The 19,133-nt window shown below is 37.4% G+C and overlaps 1 protein-coding gene across 3 annotated transcripts in view; it reads left to right on the plus strand.

The window, feature by feature from the left end:
- NBN (nibrin) overlaps window positions 1-19,133 on the plus strand; it is a 57,008-nt gene that overhangs the window by 36,449 nt on the left and 1,426 nt on the right. For all 3 annotated transcript variants that reach the window (XM_043879219.1, XM_043879221.1, XM_043879220.1), the window contains 6 exons: window positions 440-718; window positions 3,209-3,650; window positions 8,560-8,628; window positions 9,827-9,982; window positions 11,243-11,356; window positions 19,056-19,105. In XM_043879219.1, coding sequence (XP_043735154.1) covers window positions 440-718; window positions 3,209-3,650; window positions 8,560-8,628; window positions 9,827-9,982; window positions 11,243-11,356; window positions 19,056-19,105 — 1,110 coding nt within the window. The remainder of the gene's footprint in view (window positions 1-439; window positions 719-3,208; window positions 3,651-8,559; window positions 8,629-9,826; window positions 9,983-11,242; window positions 11,357-19,055; window positions 19,106-19,133) is intronic.

A 19,133-nucleotide genomic window follows, 5' to 3' on the forward strand; every position in this document is an offset into this window, starting at 1 on the left:
CCATTTCAGTTCACTGAAAGTGATTGAAATACCACATTATATTTGTTCTGAATTTCTAGTTTTTATCATTTATTTTTTACATGCAAGTAATTTAAAAATCTGAAACAAAGCAAGAAACACTTAGGAATATGATGGCTTAATTTATAATAAGAGACAGAGTTATTATTTCATGTGTGTTTGGCAGTTTTTTATAGAGCATGCCTGACAGCATGTGCTGCAGGGGATGGAGAGAAGGCTGTCATCTGTCTTCAGGGAGCTTTGATGTCAAAGGAGCTGCTTTCTTGAACAATATATTATAAAATATATTCAATAAACTGTTATCTCAAGACAACTACATTCTAAAGCTGTATTACATTAGTACTATTTAAAGGACTTTATTTCTGGATAAAAATTGCTGTAAATTTGATTGTTTACCATACATTCTTTTCTTTTGCTGCAGTATGGATTTGAGTGAAAGACCAAAAGAAATGAAAGTATTTGGAATGGAACCAAAATGTAGAATACTTTCACAAGAAACGTCCACTGTGAAGAAACCCCACAAAATAAGCTCTAATAATAATATAGTGTCAAATACTCTGGTTAGGATGAAAATCCCAGACTATCAGCTTTCACCGACTAAATTCCCACATGTAAATAAAAGTAGAGGTTGGCCTTCTCAGCTTCAGCAAACCAACTCCATCAAAGACTATTTTCAGCCGCTTACCTCTCCCAAAAAACGGTATAATTTTTAATAATAGTGTTTTATGCCTCTAAAAATACTTGTTTTATGATTGTAGAATGGTACTAAGTTCATATTCTGTGTAAGTATGCTTCTGTAGAAAGCTGTGGCCCTTTGAGCTTATTCCCTCTCAGAAATGTCCACATTGCCTTTTTTTTTTTTTGATATTTTATTTTATTTTACTTTATTTTTTTTTTAGTGGTTTTTGTCATACATTGACATGAGTCAGCCATGGATTTACATGTATTCCCCATCCCGATCCCCCTTCCCACCTCCCTCTCCACCCGATCCCTCTGGGTCTTCCCAGTGCACCAGGCCCGAGCACCTGTCTCATGCATCCAGCCTGGGCTAGTGATCTGTTTCACCACAGATAATATACATGTTTCGATGCTGTTCTCTCTAAACATCCCACCCTCGCCTTCTCCCACAGAGTCCAAACGTCTGTTCTGTACATCTGTGTCTCTTTTTCTGTTTTGTATATAGCGTTATCGTTACCATCTTTCTAAATTCCATATATATGCGTTAGTATGCTGTATTGGTCTTCATCTTTCTGGCTTACTTCGCTCTGTATGATTGCTTTCTTACCTAAGTTCATTTCTGCTGCTGCTGTTCAGCTGCTCAGTGGTGTCCGACTCTTTGGGACCCCACAGACTGCAGCACGCCAGGCTTCTCTGTCCTTCACCATCTCCTGGAGCTTGCTCAAAGTCATGCCCATGGAGTCGGTGATGCCATCCAACCATCTCATCCTCTGTCATCCCCTTCTCCTCCTGCCTTCAATCTTTCCCAGCATCAGGGTCTCTACTGAGTTGGCTCTTTGCATCAGGTGGCCAAAGCATTAGAGCTTCAGCTTCAGCATCAGTCCTTCTAATGAATATTCAGGATTGATTTCCTTTAGGATTGACTGGTTGATCTCCTTGCAGTCCAAGGGACTCTCAAGAGTCACTAAGTTCATTAGATAGATTTTCTCTCATTTTTTTCCTTCTGTTGTTTCATTTTCTGAAAAGCTTTCCCACACCTGAGTTTTTTTGACCTACCTGTTTCTGTTCGTTAGGTCTCTCATTTCCTCTAGGACCATGCTTCATCATTTATTCTTAATTTCTAGCACCTTTAGTATCTTCTTCTAGGTGCTTTTCTTCTATATTCAAAGACTCTATCTCATTTTTAGTTTTTAAAACCTTCCCTTGACTTGATTTCTTCCTGAAGCTACTGCTCTTTATCTTTTAAATTCACTGTTAAACTTATAAGAGGACATTATTGTTCCCATTTCTGTATGAAATACTTCTTAACTAACCGTGTTTCATCACGACCTGACATCCTTGAAAGTAGTCGCTGACACACTTCACAGCTCTAGCGGCCCTTTGATAACACTCAGCTCTTCAGCCTTTGTTCTCTTTGTGATTTCTTCTTGGTTTTTTGTGGTAGTGTCTCAGTTTTTCTTTTTCTTTTTTTTGCCTCTCTGACTTTGCTCCCATTGAGGACTTCTTTTCTTCTTACTATGTATGTTTCATTTCAGGTTATAAATGGTCAGTATATTTGGTCCTGACTTAGTAGTATATCACTCCTACTTTTCCACAGAAATCTGCTTTTTTCCCTAATCATAGGCGTAAAACTTTTTCACCCCTGTCATTGCACTGTATATGTAATTTTGTTAGCAGGTTACTGTATCAACATCTTTGACTCTTTCTCCTCTGCCTCCCCAAACCAGTAGTGCTGATTCTTCTTTTAATTGTCTATAAATATCTCTTTCCATCTGTTTGTGTTGCTATCTTTCTAATTCAAACTCTGATTATTTGGATTATTACAAAAACCTCTTGGTTGGTTGATCTGGACCCTGACATTAGTTTAGATTCATTAAGGTATCACTCTTAACTGGTCCAGTTCAACATCCTCTTGTAAACCAGAGAGCAGACCCAGTTTGTGTGTCCTCTGGGGGCCTCAGTACCGTTTAAATGAGCTAAGCATTCAGCACTTATGGAGTGAATTTAGTATTATATGGAATATACTTAGTCATATATTCACACATATCGTCTTACACTATATGCTGGATTTAGCCACTTCGACTTACTATCTTGAATCTGGCTCTCATGAACTGAACAAGTTTTAGTCCCAGGGCAATTTTTCCTTGCTCACAAGTTCCCTACATTACAAAGTAAGCTGTTTTTTTCCTGACAAGTCTTTTGTATTTTATATTCTTCTACCTTTTCCTTCACACTGATTCATCAACTATTGCAGCTTTTAAAAAAGAAGATAAACATCTCTCTATTATTTAAGCTATGGGATTGATCAGTCCTATCAAAACAGTCAAGTGTGTATGAATTATGTATTATTTTCAGATGTCTACTTTTTTTATTTCTGGTGAGATTGTTAATCATTAAAACCAGGAATATTGTCAATTAAATGAAGAAGGGGGTGAATATTGCCAAACTAAAAAATTACTTAGCTGTGTTCATTTTCTGTTTTTGTTTTCTTCTCTCCTTTTTTGAACCCAAGGGAAAGGGATGAAGAAAATCAAGAAATGTCTTTATCCAAATCAGCAAGAATGGAAATGTCTTGTTCTCTTTTAGAACAAACACAACCAACTACATCGTCGATAAGGAAAAATAAGGATGAACACCTATCTCAGAATGTGCTTGTGGAAAAAAACCCAGATAATTCATATGCAGATACGAATTTAAAACCCACTGTGAAAAATTATGCCAATGAGTCTCTTTTTACAGAAAAACTAAAATCAAAAAAAAGAAAAGAAATTGATGATTTAGCCATAGAAGATGAAGTATTAGAACAGTTATTCAAGGATACAGAACTAGAGTTAGAAAGCGAAGTGAAAGTTCAAAAACAAGAAGACATCAGTGTTAGAAAAAGGCCAAGATTGGATATAGAAACAAATGTCACTTTTAATGATGAAACAATACCAGAAAGTAACAAAATATCTGTAAGTAACATTATTTATTGAGAAGTATTGCAAATAGGAACTTAGAATGTTAAAAAGTACTTTAGATATTTGTATTGACAGTATGAGCAGTCCTCCTGTTTATTTGGGGGAAAAAATTAGAATCTTCTACACCCCGTGTTAAGTATAAGAGTTTGTTGGTTGATAAATGTTAAAAATACAATGATTCTTTGACTATTTATAATAGATGACAACAACTAAACTTGTTATTCATGATTGTTTTAGTAGATTTCCAGGCTGTACTGTTTTACTATATCAAACATTGGCCATGATGTTAAGTGTAGGAGGTGTTTTAATAGAGTAAACAGGCGCTGAGAGATGAAGCAAGTTAGCAGAACAAAGTATCTACTTAAGTAAATTTTTAAGATCGAGCGTGTATAACATCATTAGAGATTTTTAATTTTCTTTTTTATCTTTAATGTTCCATTCTCTTTTCATGAATATTGGTAATTTGTTTTACTCACTTTGTTCTAAGACAGCAAAGATTATTTTTTAGATTATTTCATATTTTATGCATTATTAAGTAGCCTACTATTTGTAGATTAGTTACCGCATTAGGTGAGAGCACAGGTGCAACAATTTGATAAGCGTTTGTTGAGCATCTGAAGATTCCCGGATGGTGCAGTGGTAAAGAATCTGCCTGCCAAATGCAGGAGGTGCAGATTCGATCCCTGGGTCGGGAAGATCCTCTAGAGTAGGAAATGGCAACCTACTGCAGTATTCTTGCCTGGAAAGTCCCATGGACAGAGGAGCCTGGTGGGCTACAGTTCATGGGGTCGCAGAGTCAGACACGACTGAGTGACTGAGGATGAGAACCTGGTGTGTATCAAGCACTATATAAATCTATAACTCTTACTGAAGAATTGGAATATATGTCCTGTTTAGCCTATACCCTGGAGATGGGAATGGCCACCCACCCCAGTATTCTGACCTGGAGAATTCCATGGGGTCAGAAAGAGTTGGACACGACTGAGCAACTTTCAGTTCACTTAGCCTATATACTGGTATCTTCATATGAAGGAAAAAGTCCTCATTGTTCATTACTTCTTATGAGTGAATACTTAATACCCACTTTGGACCAGTGCATCAGAATCACCTGGTGAGCTTTTAAAAATAAGGATTCCCAGACCAAAGGCCCAGAGATCCTGATTCAGCATGTCCAGTTTTCTTTCCAGAAAAAATTCCTGCATTATATTAGTTAAGAATTCTGCTGTCTTTAAAAATCAGTGGCTTAAATAAGATAGGGTTATTTTTTTTACCTATAGAAGATGCCCAGAGGTAGGTAACCAAAGCTGCTTGGTAGCTGCTGGTATTAATTTCCTAGGTGTCTATCTTTCTGCTTCATGAGATGGCATCTCTGGCCATCAGGTCAACTTGCCTGGGAGGAAGAAGAAGGTGGAAAGGCAACAGGGTAAAGGGCTTCCCGCTTGAGTTCATTCTAAGGAGCTTTCTCAGAAACCCCACTTGACAGCTTTGGTTGTTGGCCAGGATTTATTTATGGTCTTTGCCAACCCCAGCCCTAACCCTCTATCTCCAAGAGGGTCTGGGAAATGCTTCAAACTTAGTACATCACTTAGGACAACATTGTCCCTTAATTAATATAAAAGTTATATTAATAAGGGAGAAAGAGAATGGATACTGAGATATCTGTTAGCAAGATGGAGAACTTCAGAGGCAGACAAGTCCTTTATTATCAAAGTTTTAAGATTAGTTGTCACATTACAGAAAAGATTAATTGAACCAAGAGGTTTATATATCCTATAAGTCACTTCTGTAGCAATTTCCATTGTAGTGGAGAATTAGATAAGTTGGTTTAATATGGCATTTGATGAAATCCAAGGGATGTCCTAAGTTTAATAAATTTATATCCCTTTATAAAGATGTTTATTAGATATACTTATTCTACTTTCACTCTGAGTTTTCATTGTCACTTCAGCTCTAGACTGTACAAGAATCTGTGTTCAGGCTAGTACGTAATACTACAGTCTTTAGAAAGTCAGGCCCTATTTATGTCACTTTGGGAATGCCTTTGCCTTGTGGCACCCTATCCTTCTATATTTATTTCTAATTTTTCCTGATTTTTTTTTTCTAGTCTTCTTGTCCTTTTACATAGTTTATATCTTTTTTAATAGGCTTTTTTTTTTTTTCTTAAATTCTTTTGCAGATGGGTCCACCACTCGGCAGTACCACAGGTCTGTCTGACAGAGTTGTAGTTTTAGTCGCAGAATACATTGGTCAGTCCTGTCTGCTAATTAATTCCAATGAAGTGCTTTGACCACACATTCTTCCAGGGTTCATGTCACCCATGGAATTGGGCATTAGGGCCCAGAATGGGAGAGACAAGAAGTGAGCACCATATATCCTCCAGTGGTATGAGAACCATTTAACAGTTTTTTGTGGACCTGGGAAAACCTTTCATTTAATGCCAAGGTTTATATGCTGTATAATGATACCAGGGAATATAATTATTTTATTTTGCTCTATGATTCTGCAGCATAATTTCCTTTGTCCTTTTTTTTTTTTTTTTTTTAAGAACTCCTGACATTTTGAATAAAAACATGGTACAACATAAATACGTTGTAGCATACTTTTGGAGAGTGAGTAGCAACTTGATTATGACATGCTTCTGGAAATACTAAAGTTAAATCACTATTTTTATACTTTTTTAGTAAGAACCTTGTTAACAAAGGTATTTTTGCTTTCAATGTAAGATAATTTTTAAAAACTTTTTTGAAAAAGGAAATCCAGGCGAGAATACTGGAGTCGGTTGCCATTTTTTTCTCCAGGGGATCATCCCAGCCCGGGAGTTGAACCTGTGGCTCTTGCCACGTCTCCTGCGTTGCAGTCAGGTTCTTCACCACCAAGCCACCAGGGAAGCTCAAGAAGGCAAAATTATGATGCTTCTCTCTGGCACTGGGTTCCTCAGCTGTGTATCAGAAGGACGTTTTCTAAAATACATTGATATCAGAACAGTCATTTTTGTGTTTGAGGATTAAATATGGATTCTAGCATGTCTGTAAGAGTTCCTATAAGCTAAAATAGAAAGCTGTTGGCTAGATACCTGTTAGGGGTTTATCCTCATGTGAATGACAGCTGTCCCAGAGTCTTGGCTTTGCTTTCAATTCCCCAGTCTTCATAAAATGCCGGCATGACTCCACATCCTTGTTAACATTGCTCCTAACAGCACCCACTGTCCACAGAAATCTCTTCTTCACCTCATTTCTACCCTTCTATTTTGAGTTAAGTTTTCCTCTTTTCTTAAACAACTATGTGCCTAGTCACTCAATTGTGTCTGACTCTTTGTGACACCATAGACTATAGCCCACCAGGCTCCTCTGTCCATGGGGATTCTTCAGGCAAGAATACTGGAGTGGCTTGCCATGCCCTCCTCCTCCAGGGGACCTTCCCAATCCAGGGATCAAACCTGGGTCTCCCACATTGCAGGCAGATTCTTTACCATCTGAGCCGCTAGGCAAGCCTATAGCGTCTTTGAAAGCCTGGCAGTTACGCCTGTCATTGACTGGATACCATCGGCTGTTCGCAGCAGCGTACACTGAGGTAGTACTCCACACACTGAACAGACTTGGACACTGACAACAGGAGTTATGTAACTTGCCAGGCTGACTTACGTAGGTTTTGACAACTGGGACAGAAATCCTTGGTTCACCCTATTCTTTTGGCTGTTCCCTTTTTCAGCTTTCTCAAAATGTCATTCATTCATTCTAGACAGTGGGCGTGCTAACATGAAAGGCAGTCTGAGAGGATAAGTTTGATAGAACTTTAGGAGGTATAATCTCTAGGACTTGGTGATTGACTTAGTAAGAGAAATGAGAGAGGAAAAAGTATTGGAAAATTCCCAAGCTTACAGTCCAAGGCTCTGGGTATGGTTTTATAGTGTGATTCTCTGAGATAGGAAATAAAAACTTGCTCAAGGGGATGAGCAAGTTTGAGGTAGTAAGACAGAATGGGGAAAAAAACATAGGGGGTTAAAATGTGATTGTGGTAACAACTTACAGTGGGTGATGTTTGTGAAAATACTCAATAAAAGGGTATGTGGTAGCCTTGGAATAGACATTTTTAATCTTACTACTGATAAATAACATTAATTTCTTTAGTCTCTAAGCAAGCTCAGAGTACATTTTGCTTTTTCTTTCCAACTTTATTATTAACATTTTTCTGCATTTTTATTACTGAATCGTTGAAAATTTGACGTAAAATGATATGCCACCCTATTGTATCCAAAGGGATTGTAGTTTTTATTGAAAGTATTAGAAAGCTATCTGTGTAATGTACTTTTATCTCATATGTGAGCTATGAGTATGAAGGATAGTCTGATTTTATGCAAGAAAGTCTCCATTTTTTAATAGATAAATACCTTGAACAATTAAAATAACTTCCTGGATTAAGGATATTTAACATTCAATTCTAAATAAATTTAGATAGACTTCCTTAAAAATTTGTTTTTATTTTTGACTATAAAAGTAATACACAATCATGTAGAAATATGAAAAATAAAAATATAACAATTTGTTGATAATCCTATCCTCTGTAGATAACCACAGTTAATATTTTGGCATTTTCTTTTTTAAATCTTATTTTTTAAATTGGACTCAAATGTTAATGCAGTTTTAGAGACATTGTAATTCCTTTATATTATGATCATTTTTCATATTATACTCTTTATATAACCTGTATGAACTTAGATTGCTTCCAGTTCTTTACTCTTATAACTCATCCTACAGTCTTTTTCTAAATATATTTCTATTCTCATCTCATAGTTTCTCTAGGAAAGATACTTGAAAGTCGTAGATCAAGAACATGAATAATCTCTAAGGTTTTCAGAAAGGTTCCATCTTGTAACTCTTATGAACAATATTTTTTATTTCTTTAGCAAGAAAATGAAATTGAGAAGAAGTGTGAGCTCAAGAAAGAACCACTGTGGTCAACTAAAGAACTATCTGTGAGGAATTTTTTAATTTTTATAAAGATTTGACTTACATTGCCTGTCATTTCATTGACTTTTTTCTACGAGTCTTCATTCTTAGGATTAAAGCTGATTCTGTTTCTGTAATTTTGGTCTGTTTCATAATTATGCTTCCTCTGGAAATGGACAGATCACATTATGAGCATGGTATAGCAAAAAGCACGTGGAGGAAGCCTGAGTGTGACTCTGCCCTCCACCCCACAGATGTGAGGCCTTCAATAGGCCATCCTCACGTCTGCGGGCTTCAGGTCTTCTGTTTATAAAGACACTGGACATTTCTACAGTAGAGTTGTTGTTTATATAAAACAGAGTAATGGGTATGAACTATTTGTAAACTCTAGAACAAACTACAAGAATATTAGGCCATTGTCATTAGAGTTCCTGATTACATTCCGTCACTGTCACATGAACCTTTTCTTTTGATTTTTCTGTTTTTTCGTCTCTTCCTGTCTTTATCTTAGTCCTGTTGGCAGCTTGCAGATGGATATATAGTAAAGCAGTTTAAAAACTAAGATGGTCAGCCTTGGGCAGCTGCAAGAACATGGATATGTAGCTGCTTAGTTAATAGTAAATGACGTAAAGAATCTCTTCCAGCAACAGAAAGGAATCTTCACACTGATTAAATAATTGTTAATCTGGAATTTAAAAAGTGGCTTTCAGTTAATGAGGTGGTGTGTGCCCAGAATTAGTGGTTGAGTTTTTTGAGGTGTCCAAACTAATAAAAAACATAAATTACTGAAAATCAAGAAAACTTAAGCATAGTACAGATAACTTGTAGAATGGATAGTATAATAATCTCAGTGTATGGTTTTAATGAAAAGAAGCAAACTGTTTCTTGCCCAGAAAATATGTACAAGAAGATAAATAGTTTATTGGGATGATTTTTACTAGAATATGCTATTAAATTTCAGATACTTTATGGCTTTTTAGTCTTTTGTCATACATGAGTGTTATAAATGTTTCTGAAGTTAGAGTCAGAAATAACTACTTGAGTAATTTTCTGGTTTTGAAATAGATAAGATTTGATTTCAAGTACAAAGTTCAGATGTCAGAAATAAACCTTTTTTTTTTTTTTACTGTTTTTTCAGATATTTGAACTTTTTTCTATAAGTTCTTTAAGTGACAAGTAATTTTCCTTTTCCTTCTTATTTTATCCATCTTAACACTGTTTAAGAACAATGGTGAACTTCAGGATGGTGATGAGATGCTTCCGAGGAAAGTGTTACTGACTGAATTTCGGTCACTGGTGGTTCGTAACTCCACCTCCAGAAATGCATCCAGTGTGAATAATGATTATGGTGAACTAAAGAATTTCAAGAAATTCAAAAAGGTATGTATTCCTTTAAAATGCAACAAGAGTGCAGTGTTTGAAATATTTTTAGAAGTATACTAAATAGTAATAAAAGCGGTTTATGTTCAAAACTGATGCTATTTCTTCTGCTTGAAACAGTTAAAAGTTACTCTAGTAAGTAGATACACTGACACTTAATATATAAAACAAACTATTAAGGTTGACTTCTTTAAAGGATGCTGTTTACACGTTTTTCCCTACCTTACACAGCAGGCTTTTGGCTAGGATCCTCCTAGTTCTTTTTCTTTCTTTCCTGTTTTGGTCATCTTTTGGTTGCTCAGTGCAGCTTACAAGATCTTAGTATCCAACTAGGAATCAAACCTGTGTCCTCAGCAATGAAAGCATGGAGTGCTGAAAGAATATTTTTCATCCCGTCTGTATTCTTTTTGTTGTCTATTCTAGGGTGTTTTGTTTCTTGCTCCATACTACTATTGACCTGCTAGGTTTTGCTTATGCATTTGATCAAAATATAGTAATTTTTTCAAAAGTGATTGCTGTGAAAGACTGCTTTTCTCTAGAACATAATCTATGTGATTTTTGCTGTGACTACACGGTGTTGTGGTTTTTTCCTCTCGAATGTGAGCTACTATTAACACTAGTTTTCTGCCTGTGACTTTAGAGCCATTTAGAGTATTATAATACTATTAAAGTGTTCTGAACGCCACTTAACAGGAAGAATCTCTTCTACTTAGAGCGGACAATGGGAAATATCTCCCACTTATTTTCCACCCCACATGAATAGCACAGGGGCATTCGTGTTCAATATCATATTACAAAATCTCATTAAATTCAAATGCAAAAGACGTACTAAATTTGTTAATTAATGAAGCTAACCACATAAAAAGCAATATAATATTCACTGTTGGCACAGGAATGGTGAAAGTGTAAAGTAGTACAAACTTCTGGAAAATAGTTCGGAAAAATTTAAAACCCTTAAAAATACTAATAATATCCTTGGCCAAGGAAATTTTTTGAGACTAAAACAAATTCAATTTTTATACAAAAAGAAGTTTAAAGGGATTGCCTCTCATGAAAAGATTTGTCTGAATTTTTCTGTATATACTCAAATCAATGAAATGACTGTTTCTGCTCTCTTTCACTCATTTTAATTTATACGATATAAATATGTTTAGTACTTACATGTGATTTACAGGCTTTGTGTTTTTAAGGTTTTTTTTTTTTTTTTAATATGATTGTCTTAATTTTTTAGTGCATTTAACAAGGTTTTCTGTTTAACAGGTCACATTTCCTGGAGCAGGAAAACTTCCACAGATCATTGGAGGATCAGATCTAATAGCTCATCATGCTCGAAAGAATACAGAATTAGAAGAGTGGTTGAGGCAAGAAATGGAGGTTAGTAGGAATCCAGACCCAGTAACTTGTTTGATTATTTGATCCCTTGTGATTTCCTTAGAGCAAATTCTTCTTAAAAACCAAACTTAAGATAAGTGACCTAAGGTTATTCAGAAAAATTCCTGAGTTACAGAGCATTAAGATTAATTTACACCTTTCCATAACGCTGCTTTAAGGGACTTCTAAATTTATTGATCATATCTAGAGCTAATTTGCTGCCTAAGCCTCAGGAACCCATACCTCAGTTATAAAATTGCTCTTTTGGGAAAATATGAACAGCTATACAGCTCTCCATGTTAGGATGTGGTTTCCAAAATCTCACTGGTTTACAGATAATCAGCTGCATGTGTTTATAAACTCTAATGAGAACTCAGGAGAGAATACAAAAATATGCTTCCTTTACTTTCTGGGTATTGTGAGTCCCAGTGTATATATATATTCTATAACAGGACTGTCCACCTGATCCATAATTCTTTCAACCCCTTTTTTTAAACTGAAGAATTGAACAAAAATTCATTAAATTGAGGAGTCTTTTAGTACAGAAGTACTACATGGCAGTTAAGAATTCAGAAACACATGACCACTGAATTGAGAGATAATCAAAGTCCACATCCAGAGTTAGAAAGTCATCTTCTTGGTTCTTTGCCTGATTATCCACTGTTCCTGGAAACCAAAGGTGGGCTCCATTGATCGTCTCAGCAGGCTGTTTGGTAATTAGGGAGTAGGGGCGATGTCACTTTCGTGCTCTCTGATGTGACCTAAGTCCCCGTTTCTCCTCAGTGTATCTCCCCTCCTTTCTAGATATTTCACTCCTTCATTTCTTTGGATGTTACTTTTGATAATTTCTTCCGATTGTCTTCCGGTTTAGTATTTCTCTCATCAGATCTGTCTGGTTGGTATTTCACTCATCCATTGAGTTTTCACTCGACATACTGCATGGTTTCATTTCTGAAAGCGCATTTCATTTATTTCTAAGTCTTGTTCCCTGATATTTTAAAGCTGCTGTTTTATATTCAACACCTAACGTGCTGATATGTTTAATCTAGTTCTCTCTCAGGGTGCCTTGTTTCCAAGTACATATTTTGTCATCTTTGAATGTGAACTGCTCCTTTTCCTTGGGAACTTGATCTCTTGGGAATCCTTAAGTCTAATTTCAGGTTTATTTCCTCCAGAAATACGAGACTCCTTTAATCTCTGCTTGTAATGTTTTGGACCATTCAGCTAGTTAATACATATTTGGACCCAGAGCTTGAGTGAAGGCTAACCTGTCATTATAAACTTAGTGAGATTTTTAAAAATTCCTTTCTTTCAGTTTGTATCGGGTCAAGACAAGCAAGTGTATTTGCTGCGCTTTTTGTGTGTTGTAGAGTTTGTTCCCGTTTCACCCTTTAATACTGGAGTCCTTGATTCCTTGTCCTGGGTTTTCTTTCATAATGCTCCTTTCCCACACAGATGTCAGAGGAGAACCTGGGTTTCTGTGGTCTGCAGATCCGCACAGGGCAGGTCGAAAGCTGACTTTGGTACTTGGTAACGTCTCAGGACTTGTATTTTGCTTTATTATGGCTTAAATGCAGGTTTTTATTTCAAAGAACTTTTCTGTTACCTCCTTAAAGACATTTTTATATTTGCTGGGATCACTACACTTAAGGCATTACTCTCCTTTATTAAATCACCTGCTTCACATCCATTTCTTCTACATTCACTGTGGTTTTCTTTATGCTCTTTAACTATATCAGAAATTCAAATTTCAGTTGTATCTGTTCTATTCCTCACCAGCTATATTATGTGATCTTGACTTCATTATACCTAATTAGAAATAATTAAAATCCTAATTACCCATTTAAACATTATTTTATTATTCCTCTGTTTCCTCCTATGCAGAATGGGAGCAATTATTGTACCTCCATTTCACAGGCTTTTTGTGAGAATTACAGAAGACACTACTTAATACAACATTTATAATAGTGGAAACTGTGTTAGCTATTTCTTAATTTTGAAATGGTGTCATTACAGTTTCAGTTTGTTTACTTAGCACTCATTGCCATTTCATTTCATTGTGTTTTTCCTCTCATTTAACTTTTTTGTTCTTATTTTATTGCTTTCATGTTCTTATTAATTATCTATCTTTTATTCATGGGTTATTGTTTCTTGCAGACCAAGTTCTTTACCTGTCTTTGGCATGTTCTGTTCTCGCCTCTCTCTTTTTTCCCCCCATCTGAATGTGGAGTGGCTTTGCTGTTTTGTTTAATTTTGCCACCATTTAAAGTAAAAGACCTGTCCAGATATTGTTTGCTGTGTGACCCAGCATGTGACGTCTTATGCAGGGATTACGTTCTAAAACCAGTCTGGGGCTTCCCTGGTGGCTCAGTGGTAGAGAATTCGCCTGCCAGTGCAAGAGACATGGGTTCGATCCCTGATGTGGGAAGATCCCACACGCTGCCAAGCAGCTAAGCCCGTGAGCCACGAGTACTGAGCCCGTGCTCTGGAGCCTCGGAGCCGCAACTCCTGAGCCCACACCCCCTAGAGGCCATGCTCCACAATGGGAGAATCCACCTCGGTGAGAAGCCCCCACTTGCTGCAGCTAGAGAAAAGCCTGCGTAGCAGTGAAGACCCAGCACAGCCAAAAATAAACAAATGAAATTATTTTTTTTTTTTTTGAAATTATTTTTAAAAGAAGCAGTTTGAGGTAGAAATTGAATGTAGTTAAAATCACTCCTACCCCAATGCATCCATACTTGTCATTATGGCAACATATTCAGTCAAAGGCATGTAGCATGTCCCATCTACTTGCTATTGCCTGAGAACACCGAATTGACGTTGGGGAGGTGGGGTGGTCAGGTAAAGCTATGTGCTGCTCTTTCTGGGAATGGAATTAAATATGTGCCAGGGAGGGTGTCTCTTCCCAGCAGAGGATAACCTAGCATTTCAGGTTAGGTGCCTGATCTGTCAGGGGTGCCTGCGGCCTGTGTCTTTGGTCAGTGTCAGCCCCACTTACTCACCGCTGCGCGCCGTCAGCCCCCTCCCAGCAGTCCAGCAGGAGGTGTTTTCTCTTCCTGCTCAGACTGCTCTTTCCCAAATTTGTAGTATTAGTAAGAATCCTCAGGTTTGGACAGTTCTGTAGCACCTTTTAATGAGTTGGAGGAGTGTTAGGAATCAGTTGCATTAGTCTTTGGGTTCTTTGCACGGCTACGTTTTTGAAATCAACATCTTGAATAGTTTATAACTGTTGAGTGTTATGGGTGAAGCTGAGAGAATGATGGTGCAGCCGCCGACTTGTTTCTTTCTTCCATTTCATTAGCGTTAGCAGAGGGACTGTGTTCTAGATTTATTCTGTCGAATCTACTTCTTTTCCCAGAGCAATTCTAGGTACTCTGAGTAGAATTTGCTACGATAGAGTTGACTTTTTCCTTCTACATGGCCATAGCTCCTCTACAGATGTGCTGGCTTGATGTCTCATTTCCCTGTGCTTGCTCTAGCTACTCTTCTGTGTTCCCTGCCTTTTGTTTAAGACCTTCTTTCTCTTCTTTTACTGCAGACCAGTCTTAGTTTTCACTATCACTTAGTTCCCATACTCTCTTTGAATATAGGATATTTTCATTCTGTGCATTAAACATAACTCTTTGAATTCTACCCAACCTGATTTGGATTTTTAAAGACTGTGATATGTAGTTCTCCCAAGCCACTGATAAATGCCAGTAATAGGAATGCCATTTATTTGTTTTTTTAACACTAATTTACTTAATAATTTTACTGAGATGTACAATATAAAGCTGATTTTTCTTTTTTAAATAATTTATTTTAATTAGAGGATAATTACTTTACAATATTGTGATGGTTTTTGCCATACATCAACATGAATCGGCCATAGGTGTACACATGTCACCCCCATCCTAAACCCCCTCCCACCTCCCTTCCCACCCCATCCCTCTGGGTGGTCCCAGAGCACTGACTTTGGGTGCCCTGCTTCATGCACTGAACTTGCACTGGTCATCTGCTTTACATATGGTAATATACATGTTTCTATGTTGTTCCTTCACATCATCCCACCCTCGCCTTCTCCCACTGAGTCCAAGAGTGTCCTTTGTGTCTCTGTCTCCTTTGCTGCCCTGCATGTAGGATCTTCTGAATCCCATACATAGGAGTTAATATACAGTATTTGTCTCTTTCTGACTTCTTCACTCTATAATAGGTTCCAGAGTCATCCATCTCATTAGAACTGACTCAAATGCGTTCCTTTTTATAGCTGAGTAATATTCCACTGTGTGTATATACCACAACTTCCTTATCCATTCATCTGTCAGTGGACATCTAGGTTGCTTCCATGTCCTAACTGTTATAAATAGTGCTGTGATGGACACTTGGGTACATGTGTCTCTCTCAGTTCTGGTTTCCGTCGGGTATGTGCCCAGCAGTGGGACTGCTGGGTCAATGGCAGTTCTGTTCCGTTTTTTAGGGAGTCTCCACACTGTCTCTGTAGTGGCTGTGTCAGTTTGCATTCCCACCAACAGTGTAAAATGAGTCCCTTTTCTCCACACCCTCTCCAGCATTTATTGTTTGTAGACTTTTTGATGATGGGCATTCTGAACAGTGTGAGATGATACCTCATTGTGGTTTTGATTTGCATTTCTCTAATAATGAGTGATGTTGAGCATCTTTTCATGTGTTTATTAGCCATCTGTATGTCTTCTTTGGAGAAATAGCTGTTTAGGTCTTTTGCCCACTTTTTGATTAGGTTGTTTGTTTTTCTGGTATTGAACTGTGTGAGCTGCTTGTACATTTTGGATATTAATTCTTTGTCAGTTGTTTCATTTGCTATTATTTTCTCCTCTTAGGGCTGTATTTTCACTTTGCTTATAGTTTTCTTCATTGTGCAAAAGCTTTTAACTTTAAGTAGGTCCCATTTGCTTATTCTTGTTTTTATTTCCATTACTCTAGGAGGTGGGTCATAGAGGATGTTGCTGTGATTTATGTCGAAGAGTATCCTGCATAGTTTCTGGTCTTACATTTAGGTCTTTAATCCATTTTGAGTTTATTTTTGTGTATGCTGTTAGAAAGTGTTCTGGTTTCATTCTTTTACATGTAGTTGTTACAGTTTTCCCGTCACCACTTGTTGAAGAGACTGTCTTTTCTCTATTGTTTATTTTTGCCTCCTTTGTCAAAGATGTGGGGTCCATAGGTGTGTGGATTTATCTCTGGACGTTCTGTTCTGTTTCATTGATCTGTGTTTCTGCCTTCGTGCCAACACTATACTGTCTTGATGACTGTGGTCTGTAGTAGAGTCTGAAGTCAGGACGGTTGATGCCTCTAGTTCCTTCTTTCTCAAGATGACTCTGGCTGTCCAGGGTCTTTTGTGTTTCCATACAAATTGTGAAATTATTTGTTCTAGTTCTGTGAAAAATACTGTTGGTCATTTGATAGGGATTGCATTGAAAAGGTAATTGCTTTGGGTAATACTCATTTTGGTATTTAGGTATGCTTATTTTCACAGTATAGATTTTTACAATCCAAGAGCATGGTATATTTCTCCATCTATTTGTGTCTTCCATTTGTGTTCTGCTCTACTTATTAGAAAATGTAAAAAGATGTAATTTCATTTTACATTTCATTTTATGAATAGAAAATCATCCTGGTAAGTTTGAATCCCTGCAAGTATAAGTTGGTGCTCTTATTCAAGTAGACCTGGTCAATCCCAGTTCTTCCGTATGACAGTTTTCTGATTTTTCTTAACCTAAGACTCTGTTCCTTATTGGTTAAAATTGGGATAATAGTGTAAAATAGTAGTGAAATTATATGAAGATTAAGTGAGTTTTTCTTAGAAACGGTTTTAAGATAGTATCTAGAAACATATAAATGTAATTTATAGTAAACAAACAGTATCTGCATTCAGTGAACTTACACTTCTTTAGTGGAGAAGTGATACAAATAATTATAACAGAAGGTAGAAATTGATAAGAATCTAGGGGTCACATAGCTAAAGTTTTGTGGGAGTTCTTCATATCAGACTCGTTTCTATGTTCTTAAATTATTTATTTTGTGTTGGGGTACAGCTGATTAGCAATGTTGTGATAGTTTCGGGTGAACTGTGAGGGGCTCAGGCATGAGTCCCTTCACATGCATGTGTCCGTCCTCTCCCGTCCAGGCTGCCACGGCACATTGAGCAGAGTTTCGTGTGTGGTACAGTAGGACCCTGTTGGTTATGCATTTCAATCATGGCAGTGTCAGACTTACTTTTAAATGAAGAGACTCAGAAAGCCATTGTTAAAGGTGAAGAACATGTTCCTTAACACATAAGAGGCAGTAAATAATTATTGAGCAAATGCACCTTGAAAGATGATCAGATGTGGACAGAGGAGGAAAAGGAAGTAATTTCTAGGTAGAGGGAGAAACATGAACAAAAGCAGAGAGACCAGTATGTTTGCTGGGAGGTGTGGATGGTGTTTTGCCTTTTTGTGTGATTCAGTTTATCTGGCTTTATAGGGTTCATGAAGAAGAGGGTGAGAAGTGATTGAGAAAGTAAAATGGAGCCAGGTCATGAAGACCCTTTCCCATTTAGGGGTCGTCAGACTCAAGAGTGTGTGTTTTCTTTGGTAGGTTGGGGAAGTCATTGAAGGGTTTTGAATGGCACATGGTAAGATCATAGCTGGACTTGAGGAAGGATGCATGCAGCACAGGGTATTTCTGGTCCTAAGTCTCAAAGGTGCTTTAGGAGTTTGAGTTTGTGTGCAAAATTACTTTGTGGATGAGGTAATTCAGTAGCAGTTTCTGAGCCCTGATTTGGGACTGTGAGGAGGAGAGCTGCTTTCACTGGAGAGCTGCTCTGGTTGAAGGCAGAGTAAATATTATCCTCTCAGGCCTCCAGCAGTGGCATGATCTCAAAACATTGACATTTCATTTAGTAAAAGGGTTTTGCAGGAAAAAAATGTTTAAAAACTTAAACTAGCAGTATATGTGTTGGTTGCCTTTGAGAGGAGATTGGCTGGAGAAGTTTGATTAGGGGACTTCTGCAATAATCTTGGAATGAAGGGAAAATGGAACGGATCTGTTGAACTGGTGACCTCCAGGATGTGGTCAGCTTCTACAGCCAGTGCAGAGCAGGTAGGGGTTGAAAGTGGTCGATGCACAGTCTGGGGTAAAAGAAACTAGAAACAGAATGAAAGTTTTGAAGATGGGACCGGGGGACTCGAGACCTCTTGGATCAAGAGCCCTGTTCCTTGGAGCCCCGTCACATTTATTTAGTGTCTTGACAACAGAAACAATCTGTTGTGCTGCTTGAAGTCAGCCTCCTGTGCCCCCGGTCATGTCTCCCATTTTATTGATTACTTTAAACTGTCTTTGTTATTTTCTTGTACAAGGGCTATCACCTAGCTGGAGGTCATAGACCCACATAGGCCTTGGGAAAACATCTTGGTGTGTGCACAAGCAGCATTCTGAACTTGCACTGACCTGGCGTTCCGAGGTCCACACTGTTTTTCTTTAGTTTAGCAGGGTATGATGACCCCAACGAATCAACCCAGTGTACTTTTATTTGGGTTATGTTGTACTGCTAAATTTTGCTTTTATTCTTTTCCCATGGTGATTTTCTCATGGCTTAGTCAGAGCAACAGGCGGCTGTTAACCCTTGCAGTGAACCAGCATGGCAGTTTCAGTAACTGTGTATTTGTCCTTGAGCAAATCTTTGAAATTATGTTAATTTTGACAGGTTCAAAATCAACATGCAAAAGAAGACTCTCTTGCTGATGACCTCTTTAGGTAAAGTTTAATTTCAGCTTTCTTGTGA

This window comes from Cervus elaphus, chromosome 21 (assembly GCF_910594005.1).
Source record: "Cervus elaphus chromosome 21, mCerEla1.1, whole genome shotgun sequence".
NCBI classification, from domain to species: Eukaryota; Metazoa; Chordata; class Mammalia; order Artiodactyla; family Cervidae; genus Cervus; species Cervus elaphus.